This window comes from Trichomycterus rosablanca, chromosome 12 (assembly GCF_030014385.1).
Source record: "Trichomycterus rosablanca isolate fTriRos1 chromosome 12, fTriRos1.hap1, whole genome shotgun sequence".
NCBI classification, from domain to species: Eukaryota; Metazoa; Chordata; class Actinopteri; order Siluriformes; family Trichomycteridae; genus Trichomycterus; species Trichomycterus rosablanca.
In genome coordinates, this window is record NC_085999.1 from 30612476 (window position 1) to 30630688 (window position 18213).

The 18213-nt window shown below is 36.0% G+C and overlaps 2 protein-coding genes across 3 annotated transcripts; one reads left to right on the forward strand and one right to left on the reverse strand.

Moving 5' to 3' along the window:
- med4 (mediator complex subunit 4) lies at positions 1-6265 on the reverse strand. Its single transcript, XM_063006675.1, has 7 exons — positions 6077-6265; positions 4147-4213; positions 3512-3682; positions 2868-2925; positions 2629-2715; positions 1345-1476; positions 1-366 (listed from the first exon to the last, which is right to left on the reverse strand). The coding sequence occupies exons 1-7, from the start codon at positions 6142-6144 to the stop codon at positions 191-193; spliced, it is 759 nt and encodes a 252-aa protein (XP_062862745.1). The 5' UTR covers positions 6145-6265; the 3' UTR covers positions 1-190.
- Positions 6266-10133: 3868 nt separating this feature from the next.
- LOC134324738 (claudin-10-like) lies at positions 10134-18024 on the forward strand. 2 transcript variants are annotated; one of them, XM_063006673.1, is made up of 6 exons: positions 10134-10290; positions 13700-13927; positions 16266-16427; positions 17066-17147; positions 17231-17335; positions 17603-18024. In XM_063006673.1, exons 1-6 carry the CDS (start codon positions 10134-10136, stop codon positions 17754-17756), a joined length of 888 nt encoding a protein of 295 aa, XP_062862743.1. In that variant the 3' UTR covers positions 17757-18024. The 2 variants fall into 2 exon arrangements, with proteins under 2 accessions (XP_062862743.1, XP_062862744.1); XM_063006674.1 differs by lacking the exon at positions 13700-13927 and having other exon boundaries at positions 10134-10347.
- Positions 18025-18213: the final 189 nt, after the last annotated feature.

Genomic DNA, 18213 nt, shown 5'->3' on the forward strand with positions numbered 1-18213 from the left:
ATTTTATTGAAGACAAACTTTATTTACAAGGTTACAAACCAAAATGTATTTACAACTCTATATACACATCTTGCTGCATGAACTGCAAATATTTTGACATGAGCTGACACGCACGCACACACACACACCATGCAGTGTTTACAAACAAAAACATTTCTGATTTCTCAAAACGACAATCTCTCAATTGCACTCAGTCAGAATCACTACTGCTGCTAGACGAGTCTGTGCTCATGGCCTCTACGTCATCCTCGTTCTCTTTGTTGTGGCCCGGCAGCTCAAGGCCGAGATCGTTACCATGGTGAGGCGGTGGAGGCATTGCCACGGCAACATCTGCCGACTGCCATGGGTACTGAGGTGCAAGCACGTCTTAGGAAAATAAGCAGAAGAAAAACATAAGACACAGTATTTGACAAAGGTGTTAATTGTCTGATTTATTTATATCCAATTCAATGTCCAGCACCATCATGGCCAGTTTAGTATCTCTAATCAACCTGACTGAATGCTTTTAGACTGCGGGAGAAAACCAGAGCTCCAGGGGAAACCCACACAGATAAAGTAATGGTTATTAATTGTTATTATTAATAATTAATCAATTAAAAAAATAATAAAATAGTTGTCAATGCCTTTTTTGAAAGGTTGTACCAGTGGACATTTATTTGGCTCAGGACAAAGACATGCCCCCTAATTATTAAAATCCAAGTTGTTTATACCCTTTAGTTTATTTATTTGGATAAATCCAAAATCCAAAAATGTCAGATATGTGATTCATACTCAACCAGATCTCGTATCTCTTTATAATAAAAGCTTTTTTGTTTTATTTTTTGGGAAATAAATTAACTAATCAAACTAATCAAATCAAGTACAGACTTCACCCATAAGCTATTACCCACCCCTTTTAGCTTTGAATATGATAAATCAGTAACACAAGCAAAATTATGTTTTAGGCCATTGCAAAAACACTGTTCCATGTACAGACCTTGGTTTGGTTTTTAAGCACATTTAGGTCCCAAGTGACTAGCCTAAAAATCTATGATCTGAGCTTTTTGGACTTACATAATCGTAACGATTGGGGTTTAGTCCCTAATCCCTAGCAGCCATCACAAAAAATGGAGAGATTTAGGAAATAGTAAGATACGGAAATATGGCCATCTGGAAGGGCTACAAAAACACGGCTGCTCTGACACGCCCACAGCAGTCATGTCTTTTCACCTGCCAGGGGCTCAGACTCAAAGAATGCAGTATTGAATTTGTGAAAGTGAATAATCCCACCGTATGTTACCTACTTTACGTTAATTATAACTGTACACCATTAACATAATATATTGCACACATGCTTGTACACACCTGGTAATCTCCCAGCAGCCAGTGCATCTCCGGGCAGGTGGCCGTTCACACCGTTAGTAGGCAAGTTGCTCATGTGACCCAGTATACCACTGCGCATCTCCAGGTCAGTTGGGTAAGGTCTTCTTGGATCACCTGACAAACACACAACAGGAATAGATGAAAATGCTAGAAATGGACATCTGCTGTAATTTGCTGTAGCGACCCCTAACAGGAGCAGCCAATAAAAGATCATGCATTTATTTATATTGGTACCTGACTGAAAGATACTACACGCCATGTTTTCACACACACTGACTACACAGCCATGCTGTTGCAATGTACAATTAGCCTGAATGTACCTAAACAAATGTATAGTTTATCATTACAGCTTACAGATGTGCAAGTTATTCACGCTATGGAACTATTACACCCATTTATAATGAAACACTTGTCCCCAACTTGGCTGTTGTTTTTCTTCCATGGCCTAAAGATCAAGTCCAGCATTATTATCCTGTATTATTTTGCATCTGCCCCTTTCAGATGAGCTACAGTTCAGAAAAATCTGCAGCGCTTTTGGGCAGTGTTGACATTCAGCTGTAAATAGTAGTCTTTTACATTTGTAGATTTATGGAGAATAAGTATTCTTCAGCCTAGGTGGTGATTATCACACAAGCATGCTGTTTTTTAATACAATGACATTTGAAGGATCAAAGGTCACAGTGATTCAGAAATGTTCCTCAGCCTCTGATTATTTTAATGATAATATGCAACACAGGGGGTAAATTGCTTAACTCCTTGAATTTTTTGAGCGATAAACTTCAACCCAGCATTGCTCATAAATGACTAGACCTGTTCCAAGCATGACTGACTCACCTGTCTAGGATTTTTTTTGTTTTAAATATACATATATACACTTCACAGTTAAGTACTAAACTCCCCCATTCCAGCTGTTTAGGAATGTGCTGTAGACATGGATTTAAAATGCGCATATATTTCAGAACCAAAGCAAACAAAACCCCCTCCAAAAACAGATAAGGAAATTCATTGCACTTTTGATTTTGTACTGTTTATGTTCAAATACGGGTCATTGTGGATTTACAAATCACTGCTTTAATCGCATTTTACGTACTAAAATAAGCCCCCCCCCCCTTTCCCGGCACAGAACTATGTGATACGACTGAGAAATTCCAATGGAAAACAGACTTTTTAAAAATAATACATAGAAGGCAAAAATTTTAAAAGAAGCAAAATATTAAATTATATAATATAAAATATTAAACCCAAACATTAAGAGACAGAACAAACCTGGAATCCAGTTCAGAGGAGCACACACTGCATTACTGGCACTTATCCTGTGTGCATACTTTATGATTTCCTCCGAAGAGATGCTGCCTGATAGATTAAAATTAACTCCATTAGCATCGAATATCAACATCAGTAGTTACATCTATTTGAACAAATTCTACAAATCTAATTAGGATTTAATACTACTTTTTTAGAATTATTTATAATCATTGTTGAATCTTAAAGTAAACCAGCAGTACCTTTTCTGGCCCTATCTATTGACTTCAGTTTCTCTTTAGCCTGGTAAACAGCAGTAGCCTGGAATGAACAGAGCAAGAGTAACAGAGACAAAAGAAAAAATCAACTTTAATCAATTTCAGAAGATATTTTCAATTTGGTCAGGTAAAACATTTAACTTATATTAATGTAATTTATATGTCATTTATAAACTGCAATGTGTGTTTATTTACATTCTCAGTATAGTATTAAATTAAGCCTAAAGATATAAAATAATTAAATGAGACAAATCTGCAAATACAAATCGAGTTAGAAAACTACCAATTATTTGGACATTTGTCAGGCACTACAACAATGTCAAACTATTAATATGATTATAATGTTTTATGATAACAATTTGTATTCATGAATCCTGGAATATAGACCCCCCACAGTAGAAACTTTTATGAATGCCCAAATCAATGCCAAGCTAAAATGCTGGGCTTATAAGCTGACAGACAGTGTTAACTGACAAAACCAACAATACAATATGACCTAAAATGACTTTTTTTTACTTTCAAAGAATCACTTAGCTGATGACAGTATAGTATCAGTATTGTTATAAGTTGATTCTGACGCTCCAGTACTAAAATCAGGCCCAGATCAACCAGTCCATAAGTATGCCCACCAAGATGTGTTCGGCCTCTTTGAGCTGTTTCTGCAGTAGTTGAATATCACCATCCCTCTTTTCAACTTCCTTTTCCAGCTTCTTCATTTCCTCATGGGTCCTTCCCTGGCTTCGGGCTGTCCGCATCAGCTCCTGGAACTCTTTGTCCCGTTGCACTAGCAGCTCAAGCACCTGTTCACAAATATTTCACTTTCATATTGCATCAGTATGTTTGTATTTTTAACATTCTTTTTATATAAACAAGGCAGACACTTTAAATTAATGGTGTCTGGTTTTCTCCAGACGATGCCAGTAGGTGAGAAGGCTACTTTAATTTGTTCCTGTTTGTGGGTTACATGCTTTCTCTGTGTGTTTTTTTTTGCAATTGCTATTAATTACTAGAAGAATCAGACAGCATGGGTGGCAGGACAGGTTGGAGCTGTGTATAATCTTGTGTATCTATGTACTTACCATGTGTAAGTATTTACTCTGCTCTTTAGCATAATTGCTACCTAACACTAACAAGCCTACAATGAGGTCAGTAACACCAGTAAGTGTGTGATGCACCCTAAATTGGTTACTGATCAGCTGTTTTTTTTCCCCTCAGAGAAGGTTAAGTACTCTTATTAAAAACAACTTTGAGTCACATGCATTACCTGAGTGTCCTCGCCAGGCTGAGGAAGTTTTTGGCTTTGTGACAATGCCAGCATCTCTATAAGTTCTCTGCAGCAGAAAAAAAATAAAAATAGTACTTTATTCAAAAGCCATAAAACACATCCTTAATTATCTGGAGTAAGAAAACAAAAAATTCAAGGCTTATTAAAAGGCTTATTACTACTTATACACCAATCAGGCATAACATTAAGACCACCTTGTTTCTACACTCACTGTCCATTTTACCAGCTCCACTTACCATATAGAAGCACTTTGTACTTCTACAATTACTGACTGTAGTCCATCTGTTTCTCTGCATGCTTTGTTAACCCCCTTTCATGCTGTTCTTTAATGGTCAGGACCCCCACAGGACCACTACAGAATAGGTATTACTTGGGTGGTGGATCATTCTCAACACTGCAGTGACACTGACATGGTGGTGGTGTGTTAGTGTGTGTTGTGCTGGTATGAGTGGATCAGACACAGCAATGCTGATTGAGTTTTTAAGCACCTCGCTGTCACAGCTGGACTGAAAATAGTCCATTAATCAAAAATATCCAGCCAAGAGCGCCCCATGGGCAGCGTCCTGTGACCACCAATGAAGGTCTAGAATGTGACCAACTTAAACAGCAGCAATAGATGAGCGATCGTCTCTGACTTTACATCTACAAGGTGGACCAACTAGGAAGGAGTGTCTAATAGAGTGGACAGTGAGTGGACACGGTATTTCAAAACTCCACTCACACCAGCACAACACACACTGACACACCACCACCATGTCAGTGTCACTGCAGTGCTGAGAATGATCCACCACCCAAGTAATACCTACTCTGTAGTGGTCCTGACCATTAAAGAAAGCAGGCTAAAACAGTGTGTGTAAAAACAAGGAGGTGGTTTTAATGTTATGGCTGATGGGTGTATATGTTAAAGAATTATCTTATAATATAACCGTATTCAACTTAAAGCTCTTTTTAAACAACAAATTTCACCTAAAACAACAACAAACGATAAAAACAAACCATACAGTTGAACCAATAAGATTTACTGATCTAAAATCTAGTAGACTTGCCTAAAATAATAGATCCCTATTAAACTAGATTTGAAATATTTGCCAGTCTGATTCTCTGACATTTTATTTAACGTTGACTGGCAGGACACAAATAAACTATTAAAACATGCTGTTATGATTCCTTAGGCATTTTGCATAACATGGTTTCAGTCAGTTGTTTAATTACTGTTTTCTAATTACATATTTGTGATTAATTAATTTACTTTTTCTTAATTTGTCTGTTACAATATACGGTTATCAGAGTTGCAATAATGCACATGACGTGACCGACTCGTGTAAGGACAGTAATTTTCATAATCAGATTATTAAAGTGCATATAAACCCAACAATCAAATTATTGCTATAATCTAATTTTTTTTTATAAGTTATCTGCTTATTTAGATCATATAAACGCACTTTTTGTAATCTTAATGTAGTGGTGATTTGTCCTACATTCAATAAATAATTTGATCTCCATAACTGAAGGAGGGCACAACATGATACATTATGTACTTATAACTGTAATATAACTCAAGTGTTCATAACAACAATAGATAATAAATAAGTTACTATAAGCGTTGTTTTTTTTACCCACTAGTATTCCGCCAAACTTAACACACTACGCTTTGATTGGATAGCAGTGCCAGGCTCCTGTGCTGTGATAGCACGCTGCGTAATCAATGACTAGTGCGTAGCAACTACAAGCCAATCATAAAGCAGAAGGCGGGATCTGTAGCAAAACAGGTAGGATTTAAATGCTTAACCGTACCACAGATATACAAATTAGATCAACTTTTTTAGATAACGTTTAGTTTTTGTGCTGTGTTACAGAAACATTCGAACATGACTAATAAATCTACATTAAAAGAAGTACCAAGACCAACCTGGATAACACTTCAATATCGTTTAGAGAGGATAAAAGCTTTTCTTTTGTAGACTTGTCGGCCGCCATGTTTCTTCCTCTGCTTCCTCTGTGTAGGAGTCATCATTTGAACACAGCGCCGCCGTCCGGATTTACCTCAGATAAGGTGGGAACCAGACATTTAAGAGACGAGCCAAACATTAACCCTTGCTTTATAAAATCTATTTTTAAAATTGTTTACTGCTTACATAGCTTAACAGAAATACGGGCAGAACATGTTTGTGTTGTTATATAAATCACTGACAACAGTTCTCCCAAATTCCCAAAATATACAATGTCATTTAATGCATTTGTTTATACTCAGACCTTGAATAACGCCAAGAAAAGCTCACATATTAAAGAACACAATACTGGTTTTATCTTTGGAAGAGTTTATAAGTTAATATTTGGTGGAATAACACCGATCTTGTCAAGCTTTCCACCAGTTCCACATTGCTGTTGGGTGTCTGTGACTATGTGCTGTATTTTCACAATTTACTTACGAATTGGTTCCAAAGGGCTGTTCTTAAATCAAAATGTTCGTTAGTTAAACCTATTTTTCCCATAAAAAAAAAATGTAAATAGAATTAATCCGTGCCAGACCTCCCAGATCACCCCCTTACCTAACCTTTCTAATGTCTTAAATGGTCTTTTCTGTTATAAATACAAGTATATTTTCCCTTAAATCTTAAATTATAGAATAGATTATACTGTAATAAACAATAATAAACAACAATACACAGTAGTACTGTACTGTACATAAACACACATCACATTTTAGTACAGTACGTGTGCTGTACTATACACCATAATGCATTTTCTTCTTTTTATATAAAATGTATCTACCAGAAACAACAATAACTCATATTTCTCTATTATTTCCTTCTTTATTTCAATAGTGTTGTATTTTGTAGATGTAATTGCACGAAAGAAAGAATACTTTACTGAGCCGAATTCCTTCTTCTCTCTCACTAACTCTCACCCTCTGCCTGATACACAGTGACAGCTACTGGCAGGAGTAATTATACAACACAACAAATAGTGATTTTTTCATTTTCTCACTACTGCGCTTCCTCTGCACCAATTGAATTTTACAAATTATGAAGAAAACACCGGAAAAACACTGTCCGCTGACCGAATGTTTACTCACTGTATATATATATATATATATATATATATATATATATATATAGAGAGAGAGAGAGAGAGAGAGAGAGACTGTTGGAGTCAACTTGTTCGTAATGTCACGTGTTTCACGAATTTCTGTTCATAATCCGAAATTTGTTCGTACGTTAAGTTGAAAAAGATTGTTCGAAACCCAAAATGTTCGTATGGTAAACCGTTCGTAACTCAAGGGTCTACTGTACTGTATACCTTTAGGTCAACTTATGTGGTCTCAGATTTCAGTTTAAGATCTGAAATTATGACTACAAACACTCCTAATATTCACTCCTGGAGGGAAAATGGACCAAACCTACAACTGTAAATGATTAAGCTTTTAATGGTCCTAACAACAAATCACTGGTCAGAAAGTTCAAACAAAATGAATGCACTCCTAAGACCTGATCCACTATTTGCTTGTCACCGCTTTTTCTGGAGTGACCTGTTGGGGGGAAAAAACTGAGACAAACAAAGAAAGCTTTAGCTTGTGTTTTTGCCAGTAGAAAAATGTTTGATCAGTTTAATTCAATTTTAATTACTTTACACTGGCTGTCTTTTAAATTCCAAGTTGATTATAAACTCCTAATGACCTTAAAAGCCTATTTAGAAAATAAGCCTACTGCAGATTTATTTAGCCCAGTGCCCTGTGTCCAATGCTTTATATGTACCCTAGACAGGTACATGTCAAATTAAAAATAATTAATACCATTACAAAAGCATGCTTTATATTGTCTCATTACAGAACAAGGATATTGAGCAAGGATAGTTTAGAATGATTCAGCAGCTCAGCTTAGTGTGTTTAATAAGTAAATTGAGTAACACAATTTACAGAGTAGACATGTAATGCAACCCGAAGTGAAAAAATCTGTATAATAGGTCTTTGCAAACAATAAAGCATTCCTTTATCTTTTTAGAGCTTTATTAAAATATTAATGGTGTAGTTACAGGGGTTGGACAAAATAACTGAAACACCTGTCATTTTAGTGTGGGAGGTTTCATGGCTAAATTGGACCAGTCTGGTGGCCAATCTTCATTAATTGCACATTGCACCAGTAAGAGCAGAGTGTGAAGGTTCAATTAGCAGGGTAAGAGCACAGTTTTGCTCAAAATATTGCAATGCACACAACATTATGGGTGACATCCCAGAGTTCAAAAGAGGACAAATTGTTGGTGCACGTCTTGCTGGCGCATCTGTGACCAAGACAGCAAGTCTTTGTGATGTATCAAGAGCCACGGTATCCAGGGTAATGTCAGCATACCACCAAGAAGGACAAACCACATCCAACAGGATTAACTGTGGACGCAAGAGGAAGCTGTCTGAAAGGGATGTTCGGGTGCTAACCCGGATTGTATCCAAAAAACATAAAACCACGGCTGCCCAAATCACGGCAGAATTAAATGTGCACCTCGACTCTCCTGTTTCCACCAGAACTGTCCGTCGGGAGCTCCACAGGGTCAATATACACGGCCGGGCTGCTATAGCCAAACCTTTGGTCACTCGTGCCAATGCCAAACGTCGGTTTCAATGGTGCAAGGAGCGCAAATCTTGGGCTGTGGACAATGTGAAACATGTATTGTTCTCTGATGAGTCCACCTTTACTGTTTTCCCCACATCCGGGAGAGTTACGGTGTGGAGAAGCCCCAAAGAAGCGTACCACCCAGACTGTTGCATGCCCAGAGTGAAGCATGGGGGTGGATCAGTGATGGTTTGGGCTGCCATATCATGGCATTCCCTTGGCCCAATACTTGTGCTAGATGGGCGCGTCACTGCCAAGGACTACCGAACCATTCTGGAGGACCATGTGCATCCAATGGCGGTGCCATGTATCAGGATGACAATGCACCAATACACACAGCAAGACTGGTGAAAGATTGGTTTGATGGACATGAAAGTGAAGTTGAACATCTCCCATGGCCTGCACAGTCACCAGATCTAAATATTATCGAGCCACTTTGGGGTGTTTTGGAGAAGCGAGTCAGGAAACGTTTTCCTCCACCAGCATCACGTAGTGACCTGGCCACTATCCTGCAAGAAGAATGGCTTAAAATCCCTCTGACCACTGTGCAGGACTTGTATATGTCATTTCCAAGACGAATTGACGCTGTATTGGCCGCAAAAGGAGGCCCTACACCATACTAATAAATTATTGTGGTCTAAAACCAAGTGTTTCAGTTATTTTGTCCAACCCCTGTATGTGTAGGTTTTATTAAGACTTGCTTCCAGTCGCTATATTGAAGAGTTTGTTTTTATGCCTGTGGAACTTAATTGGGTGATAGGTTGATAAAGTAAGTAATGTATAATTGCTTTTTTTACACTCTGCCAATAGACCAATTCATGAAATAAGCATTTAAAATGTATTCGGTGTGTAGTCAGGTTAAATTTGTCATATAGAAAAATAAAAGATTGTATACTAAAAAATAGGTAATAACATTCTAATCTGATTTAATAGAGTGGGCTTTATATTTTACCTACACTAATTATGAATGATAGTAATATTTTTTTAAATTATTAGCAAGAACAGAATCTAGCTGTGGACTTTGTAACATGTTTACATTTTAACATTCACCAATTTCTTTGAAATGTTAATGTTGCACTTGATGAATCTTGCACTAAACTAAACAATGAAGTTGTCAACTCTGAATCCCAAACCCATTCATTTTAATGACTAACTGCCAGTTCACAATTTGTAAGCTTTTACTCAAGTCCAGTTCTTTCTCTTATTTTGTACAGTAAAACTAAACCAGACGGGATGTTCACCTGGTAAATTATCACTCTGTGACACATGTCTCTATTGTAATTCTGTAGCCTGCGGCTCTGTATGCTACTTGGCATATTAGAACCTTTGTTTTAAGAGCTTTTTTTTCTTTTTTGCCAAACAATGTCGTGCCGAGAAATCGTGGCATTGCTGTCAGGAATAATTGGGTTGGGTGCTATCATCGGAGCTACAGTGTCTAATGAATGGAAGAGCACAAGTAGGGCTTCTTCTGTTATTACAGCTACATGGGTATTTCAGGGACTTTGGATGAACTGCGCTGGAAATGCTTTAGGAGCTGTACATTGCAGGCAGCACCACACAATATTTAAACTAGACGGTAAGACTATCAGATATTAGTACTTTTGTCATTTTAAATTAACACTTTATGATTGATTTTGCAGAATATCCAGAAGCTAGGTGTTACTTTGCTGATGTAAAACCTAATATTATTATTTCAACTGATTGAAAGCAAAAGCAAGAATATTTGCTTTGAGACATCTACACCCACTGGTACACTGTTATTTTTGGAATAGTAAAAATATGTGATTAACCTTATAATATTTGACTCTAAATACATTATTTGAATCATTTAAATTGACATTAACATATAAGAGTAATTAACACTCTGACAAAACTGTAGCCATTGATTCTAGTCAAATCTTGATTTAAACACAAGATTGCGTAGACATGATATGTTTAAAATACTCATTCTAAATGAAGAATAGTGTTATCTTAAAGCTTAAGGTACTGGACTAGAGGTCAGAAAGTCACTGGTTCCATCCCGACCATTGTCAAGCTGTCCCTTGAGCATGGCCCTTAAACTTTAACTGTATTGCTTGAATTCAATTACAATTTAAGTTGCTTTTGATAAAAACAAGTGCTTTATGGTACAATCTTTTTCATGGGTACATTACGCATACATGTCTAGACAACCACACGGACTTGGAGAAAACAAGACTTGTTAGACCAGTCGACCTTCTTCCACTGTTAAGATGTCCAGTTGTGATCCGTTTTGCCCACTGGAGGTACTTTCAATAATGGACAGCAGTGAGCATGGGCACTTTGGCATCTAAATATGTAAACCACTACATAAAATGATTCAATGTGCTGTATGTTGAAATACAGTACATTTACTTTTTCAGCAATGTTCAGCATTGTTCTGCAATGTGAGCCACAGTAGCCCTTCTGCTGGTCGGTACTAAACACCAAAGCCTTCGTGTCCTTTGGTTTTAATAAGTCCTGGCCACCTAACAGCCTGTTGACTGTTCATGGACTGTCCCTCCTCTGACCACCATTGGTGTGAACTCACTATGGCTGCCTGTAAGAACTTCTTACTGTTTTAGAGATACATAAACAGAAGAGTTGCAAGGAAAAGGACCATACAGGAACCTTGCTTGCTAAAAGATCTGTGGTCTTGTGGTCTAAGGAAACTAAAAGAACTTCAGAAAAAAATCTAAATGGAATGTCTGATGCAAATCTAACAAGAAACCCAGACAGATCATTCCCACTGTAAAACAGGGTGGTCGAGGCATTATGCTGAATTGCTCTATTACATAGTGCTGAGTTAAATAAGACTGTAATAGCTACCAAATATGTCTTTACTAAGCTATTGAGAGTCTGATTCAAGTTTGTTTGTTTGTTTATTAGGATTTTAACGTCATGTTTTACACTTTGGTTACATTCATGACAGAAACGGTAGTTACTCATTACACAAGGTTATATCGAACACAGTCATCTAAAATTCACCTCACTTGCATGTCTTTGGACTGTGGGAGGAAACCGGAGCACCTGGAGGAAACCCACACGGACACGAGGAGAACATGCAAACTCGACACAATAAGGACCTGGACCACCCCACCTGGGGATCGAACCCAGGACCTTCTTGCTGTGAGGCGACAGTGCTACCCACTTAGCCACCGTGCCGCCCCTCTGATTCAAATACCTAGTCAGACTAAACAAATTCAAAAGATGTTTTAAGTAAAGCGAGTAGAGAGCTGCCAGCTGACACAAAGACACAAACACTAACACATACAAGGAAAGAAACAAATATCAGCATACCACTCAAGTACTGTTCACACTATGTGAATTAGTAGTGGGAAAATGGGGTTAAGGGCTGAATACTTTTCATAACACCTTTATTTATTGGGTTCAGTTGCTGAGTAATTATTTAGTATAAAGGGTCTGAATTTTTATCACAATCTTTCCTTGATTGTTGTCAACCTTTCTAATGCTCCTAACTCATTTACTTTTAATAGATGTATTTTTTTCCACTTTTTGATGGTTCACTGCTTACCCAACACAACTCAAAGTCAGTGGAAAGGAACTGGCACATTAAACAGGATATTTTCCTACTTACTTTTGTACTCCTTAAGGCAAATGTGTATGACAAACATGTCAACTAGAAAATGCTTTTTTATAAAGGAAAGTTGAATGCAATTTTCTCAGAACTCAAAGACAGAGACTGAACTACTGATTGCATTTTCCTTTAATGTCACTGTGGTAATGAATTACTAAAAAGGTATATACTTCAAGGAGAAGGTTTAACTAATGATGTTTACACTCTTTTAAAGTCTTCCTGTCAAAATGTTGCTAAAATAAAAGGGTCAGTAGAAAAGAGTCTAAAACTCTAATCTTGAAATAACAATAAAATGTTTTTAATTATTTAACTATAAAACATGCATTGACTATACAAACACATATATTAAACAGTAAAAAGGTTCATTTGTTGTTGGACAAGACATTCAAATGGGTAAAACAGTCAATCTGACTTTGATTTTGTATGGTATGATTATGTAGTATTTTTTTTTCAAGTGCTATTTAAAAGATTTTCCTGCAATTATTCCTTTTATATACAGTATACAGTGGTACAACTGATAAATGTTATAACAAAAAAATTATTAAAGCAGAGCAAGACTAAGGCAAGACCATAAGACAAAACCTGTTAACATGAGTACCTTTGACAAAAGATGACAATGATTTTGCAGAGCCCCTGTGGCTATATTTATAACAGTAGCATGACAGTTCACATGCATATTCAACAGTAGTTTCTGGCCTTGCCTTAAATAAATTACCGCATAAGTTAAGGCATAAATTATTTCTTCTACTTTAAGAAATGTTCTTTTTCAACTAGCTATTGGTGGAACTTCCTTTTATTCCCAATCATGACACCTTCACCCATTACCAATTCATCTATGTGTTATTATCACTATTATTAGTATTAAATAATAATAATAATAATAATAATAATAATAATAATAAAAATACTCTGTCAAAACCCAGCCTAATTTTAGAATTATTTTAGTTATTAATAATAAATTTTTTTTAATTGCTGGTCCACATTGTACAGTTTGATGATTTATTAATTTCTTAATTGTTCTACTTGAAAAGACCATAAACTTACAATAAAAGAGCCAGACAAGATCTACTACCTACCCTACACACTTTCTCAGCCTTAAGCAGCTGTTGTTGACAATGGTGACTTGGTGACATTGTCATAAGGGGGCAGAAGTGGGCATTCCCTGCAAGAATGTGATTATTGTGACCAAGACCCTCCCAGAAAAATGTCAAACCTGTGTAGGATATATTAACCATCCACCCTTACCTGTTTAGCACAGGCAAACCTGGATTATCAACTTAAGGACCCTGAGACGCTCTTCTCGTATTAACTGTACTTTTTGGCAATAGCCTTACAGAAGCAATGGGTAATATGGCAACAGAAATAACAGCATTTGTGGTGGCCACAGCAGGGTGGGTGCTGGTGTCTTCCACATTACCAACAGACTACTGGAAAGTTTCCTCGATTGATGGCACAGTTATTACTACAGCCACATACTGGTCTAATCTTTGGAAGACTTGTGTGACTGATTCCACCGGAGTTTCCAACTGCAAAGACTTTCCATCAATGCTTGCTCTAGATGGTCAGCCAGTTTTTTATTTCTTTTAATTGGTTTCATGTGTGTGTGTGTGTGCTTTTGCTTGTGTCTTGTTTATATCTTTTGTCTTAACTAGTGGGGTGCTTCAAAATGACAAGCGGTCTATCTATCTATCTTTCTATCTATCTAACTTTCTATCTATCGATATGGTAATAACAAAAAAAATTACTTGATTCACTTGATTCAGAATCAGGACCTGATTTCACTCAAAAAAAATTTAATGGTTGAAAAAAAAATTCTAAGAAAGATGCCACAAGGAATTGGATTTTGTAAGAGAACAATGACAAGAATTACAAAAACCCATTAAATAACTAAATATAAACAGAATAAGGTTTGGGGGTGACCTAGTCAAAATACTGACATAAACCCAACATAGATTCTGTGGTGAGACAAGAATAAAGCAGTTTATGCATAAAACTTGGCAGTCAGTCTGATTTTTAGCAGTTATGTAAAGAAAGGTAAACAAATTTTTCTATAGTGATCTAATACTCTAATATCAAATTATTGAAGATGTAAAGTTGTAATCATTGTTACTAAGTGTGATGTAAGCAGTTATACAGTTAAGGGGGCAATCAGATAAGTACAAGAGTTACTGTATATTAAAATGCTTTAAGGTTGGTGTTCATGGTAAAACTTTGCATGTTTATCTCAAATGATATGGCTTAATAAGTTTATATTTAGCAAGGTTCAAGGTGAGAAAATATCTGAAATGGCTTATTGGTGTAAATGAATACACAACCCTTAGGCAGTAAGCACTAGGACACCACGGCTCATTAAATGCTGAAATGTAGCGGGTGTGTCTTACTTTAGGGTACTAAGTTGCATATCACTTGGCTCTAAACTAACACATAGCTGATACACTGATAATGTCATAATTGTAATAATTAAGAAATAGACTCACTTATTTATTCATCTTCATAACAAAATTATTCTGATCAGAGTTGTGGTGGGTCTGGCACCAATTGGAAACACTGGCTGCAGGGCAGGAATACACCCTGTATATGGGACCAGTCCACTGCAAAGCATAACAGTAGCCAATCCACCTATTAGCAGATTTTGGAAGGTGGGACAAAACCCAGAGTAAACCCACACAGACACAAAAAACTTCTCATTGACTGTGATTCCTTACAGATAGTGTTTTAATTCAACATTAATTTTCAAAATCCATAGCATATGCTAGCATGGGGGAATCCACCTTTCTGGAAAAGTTAGGGGTTTGTAGTATACTTCTAGTGCATACGTCAACTTAGATTTTTGGAATAAATATGGGATAAATTGTGTTATACAAAATACTTTGTTGCAAAGCCATTGTTTGCATCTACAGCTTTGCTAATTATCACAGTAAGTAATAATTAACTTTTTGCGACATTGTGCTTTAGTTTTGGCTTATTCCACCTGGATTCAATTATTGAGGCTACAAGGGTCCCACTAATAAATTTACAATGTTAAAATGTTAGAATTCAAGTCAATTCCTTTACATTCTTCTTTTTAGACGTGCTTTGTTTTTAGCAGATTAGTGTTGTAATTTAAGAGAAAATAGCAATGCAGTTCATATCTAATTTTTCTCTATGTAACTCTCTGCTGTTTTGGGGTCCTTCTTTATCAGTGACAGCAGGTCTCTTTCTCTTTCTTTCCTAATCATTAATCTAAACGTAAAAAATAATGTGGGGTGCACCTGTATTTGGATGATTCTTAGTTCCATGATCTTTCCACTTGCAGATTATCAAACCAGTTCTACTAACAGGAATGTCTGAAGTTTTAAGATTGACTTTTTCGATATAGTATTAATAAAAGTATTTTCCCTGTAAGCTTCAAGAAGGTTATTTATATTTTATAATAAAACCAGATGAAATCTGCAAGGCAACACTCCTTTTAATTTGCAGCATAGACATTTTAAACTTTAACATTTTTATGTAGCCTTTACATCTTTAATACAGTCACTATTTAACCAGACTTTAGGTAGGTATATAGACTACACTGTATAATGAATTCTTTCCAACATAAATAAATAAAATCAAATCTGACAAACAAGTTGTATTTATGTTCATTAGTGCATAGGTAAAGACAGTAATGCACTGGAAGTATAGGTTGGACTTCCTAGCACCTGCATTCTCATACTACACAGCCATGCTGTTATTACACGTACAGAATGTGACTTAACATTAGATTTCTGAAACAAACAGACTTGAGAAATGTTGCATTTATACTGTTTTCTCCTATAAAAATACAACATGCAGTTATTCCTAGAACTTGATGCAGTTTTTATCACTTTACTGCTGTGATTTATGCATAAATCGTTTTTTATTGATATATTTTGTAATAGGCTACATCCAGGTATGCCGAGGCTTGATGATCTCAGCTGTGTGTCTTGGCTTTTTTGCAACTGCGTGTGCTCTCTTGGGAATGAAGTGCACCAAAGTAGGAGGAAATGATCGAATCAAAGCCAGGATTGCATGCTGTGCTGGATTGCAGTTTTTTGCCAGCGGTAAGTCTGTTAATTTCCTATGAGGAAAAAATGCTGAAAGATTAAATGTACCTGCTGCTGGCATTTCGTTAATTAGATGGGCCAGGGTGCCGACCCAATCTGTCAAATAAAAATACTGAGCCAATAATAATTCAGTTAACTTGCAGCAGCCAATTAGTAGCATAGAAACTGTTGGGGTGATCAAAAAGGTGCCCTTTTTTTGAGTGGGTTTTACTAGGCAGAATTGACATCTTGCTTGAAAATGATTGGGTGAAGATTCATGGCACTGTAAGCAAACATGTTTTAATGCCCTAGCACAGTAGGAAAATCATTAACTATGTGGATATGCTTTGTAAAATGATGCTTCTGATTTCCTTGTTTACATAGATTGCAGAAATGAATGTAGATGTAAATATTGACATGGTTTTCACTGTACTAGATGTCCTTTAGTTTGTACATGGTAGTTATGAATTGCTGCATTCATTTCAAACTACAGTACAGAGGGAAAATGTGACAAAAAGGTTTGAATCAAAAATAAACAATATCATATTTTTGCTTAATACTATCATTACTCAACATTATTTAGCTCTGTATCCAGCTGTAAAAACATGTTACACCATTGAATACAAATGCATTTTTTAAAGCTTCTCTTTTTGCAGGGTTGTGCTCTTTGTCTGCCTGCTCGCTGTATGCCCACAGGATAACATCAGAGTTTTTTGACCCCATGTTTATGGCACAAAAGTATGGTCAGAATCATTCAACATAATTGAGAAATTAAAATAATATTGTTTGAGAATAACTAGTTTGTTTCTTTACTTTCTAAGATATGAATTGGGTGCTGCCCTGTTTATTGGCTGGGCAGGATCTGCACTTTGTATTCTGGGAGGAATTGTATTCTTTTTGTCACTGTCTGATGGCTTCAACAAAAGGTATGTAAAATTTCAATCTCTCTTGATTTTACCTGATTAATATTTCTGATAAATGTAGCAGTTTCTACTATTCACTGAAGCCCCAATTAATTTATAATAGCTTTTTTTTACAATTACAATTTATAGTATATAAATAATTTATAGTAACATGATGTCATCTGTACTCCTCAACTCTTGCTACTAAACATAATAATAAATGATCAAAGAAATATTGAAAATATGAAAATATTTTTACATACTTAAGCAAAATTTTCCTTTTTTCTGCAGCCAAACCAACACGAATGGGAGACGGTATGTGTATCATACAACTTCTTATGCCTCCTCTCCTGGGAAGTCAAAAAACTCTACAGCCAATGGCAGAAAACCACCTAAAGATTACAGCAGCACTTCACTACAGTTCGATAAAAATGCATATGTTTGATATACACAAAGATCTACCCTCATTTCCATATTAGAACCATACTTTTATATATACTATTATATATAATATAATATAAATAATGTTAAAAATACAAATATACTGTACATCCTTTTCTTAACAAATTTAAGTTTTAAGCGTCCAAAAAGGGGGAAAAGAACCCACTTTCACTCTTTTGAGAATGGAATAACACTAAACACAGTAAGACAGATAAGAAGTTTTTACCACTTTACACCACATAATAAAACTGCATACCCCATTTCTGGAAAAGTCGGGACATTTTGTAAAAAGTACATTTTGTAAAAAAGTAACACTAAGAATTTGTGATTTGTTCATTTTTGTAAACCTTTATTTACTTGACACAAAGTACCAAGAAATTGTTAACTGTATTTTGTAAATATCAATATTTTTAATGAATTCCTGTAGCAATTTAAAAATAAGTTGGAACAGGGGCAAAGCA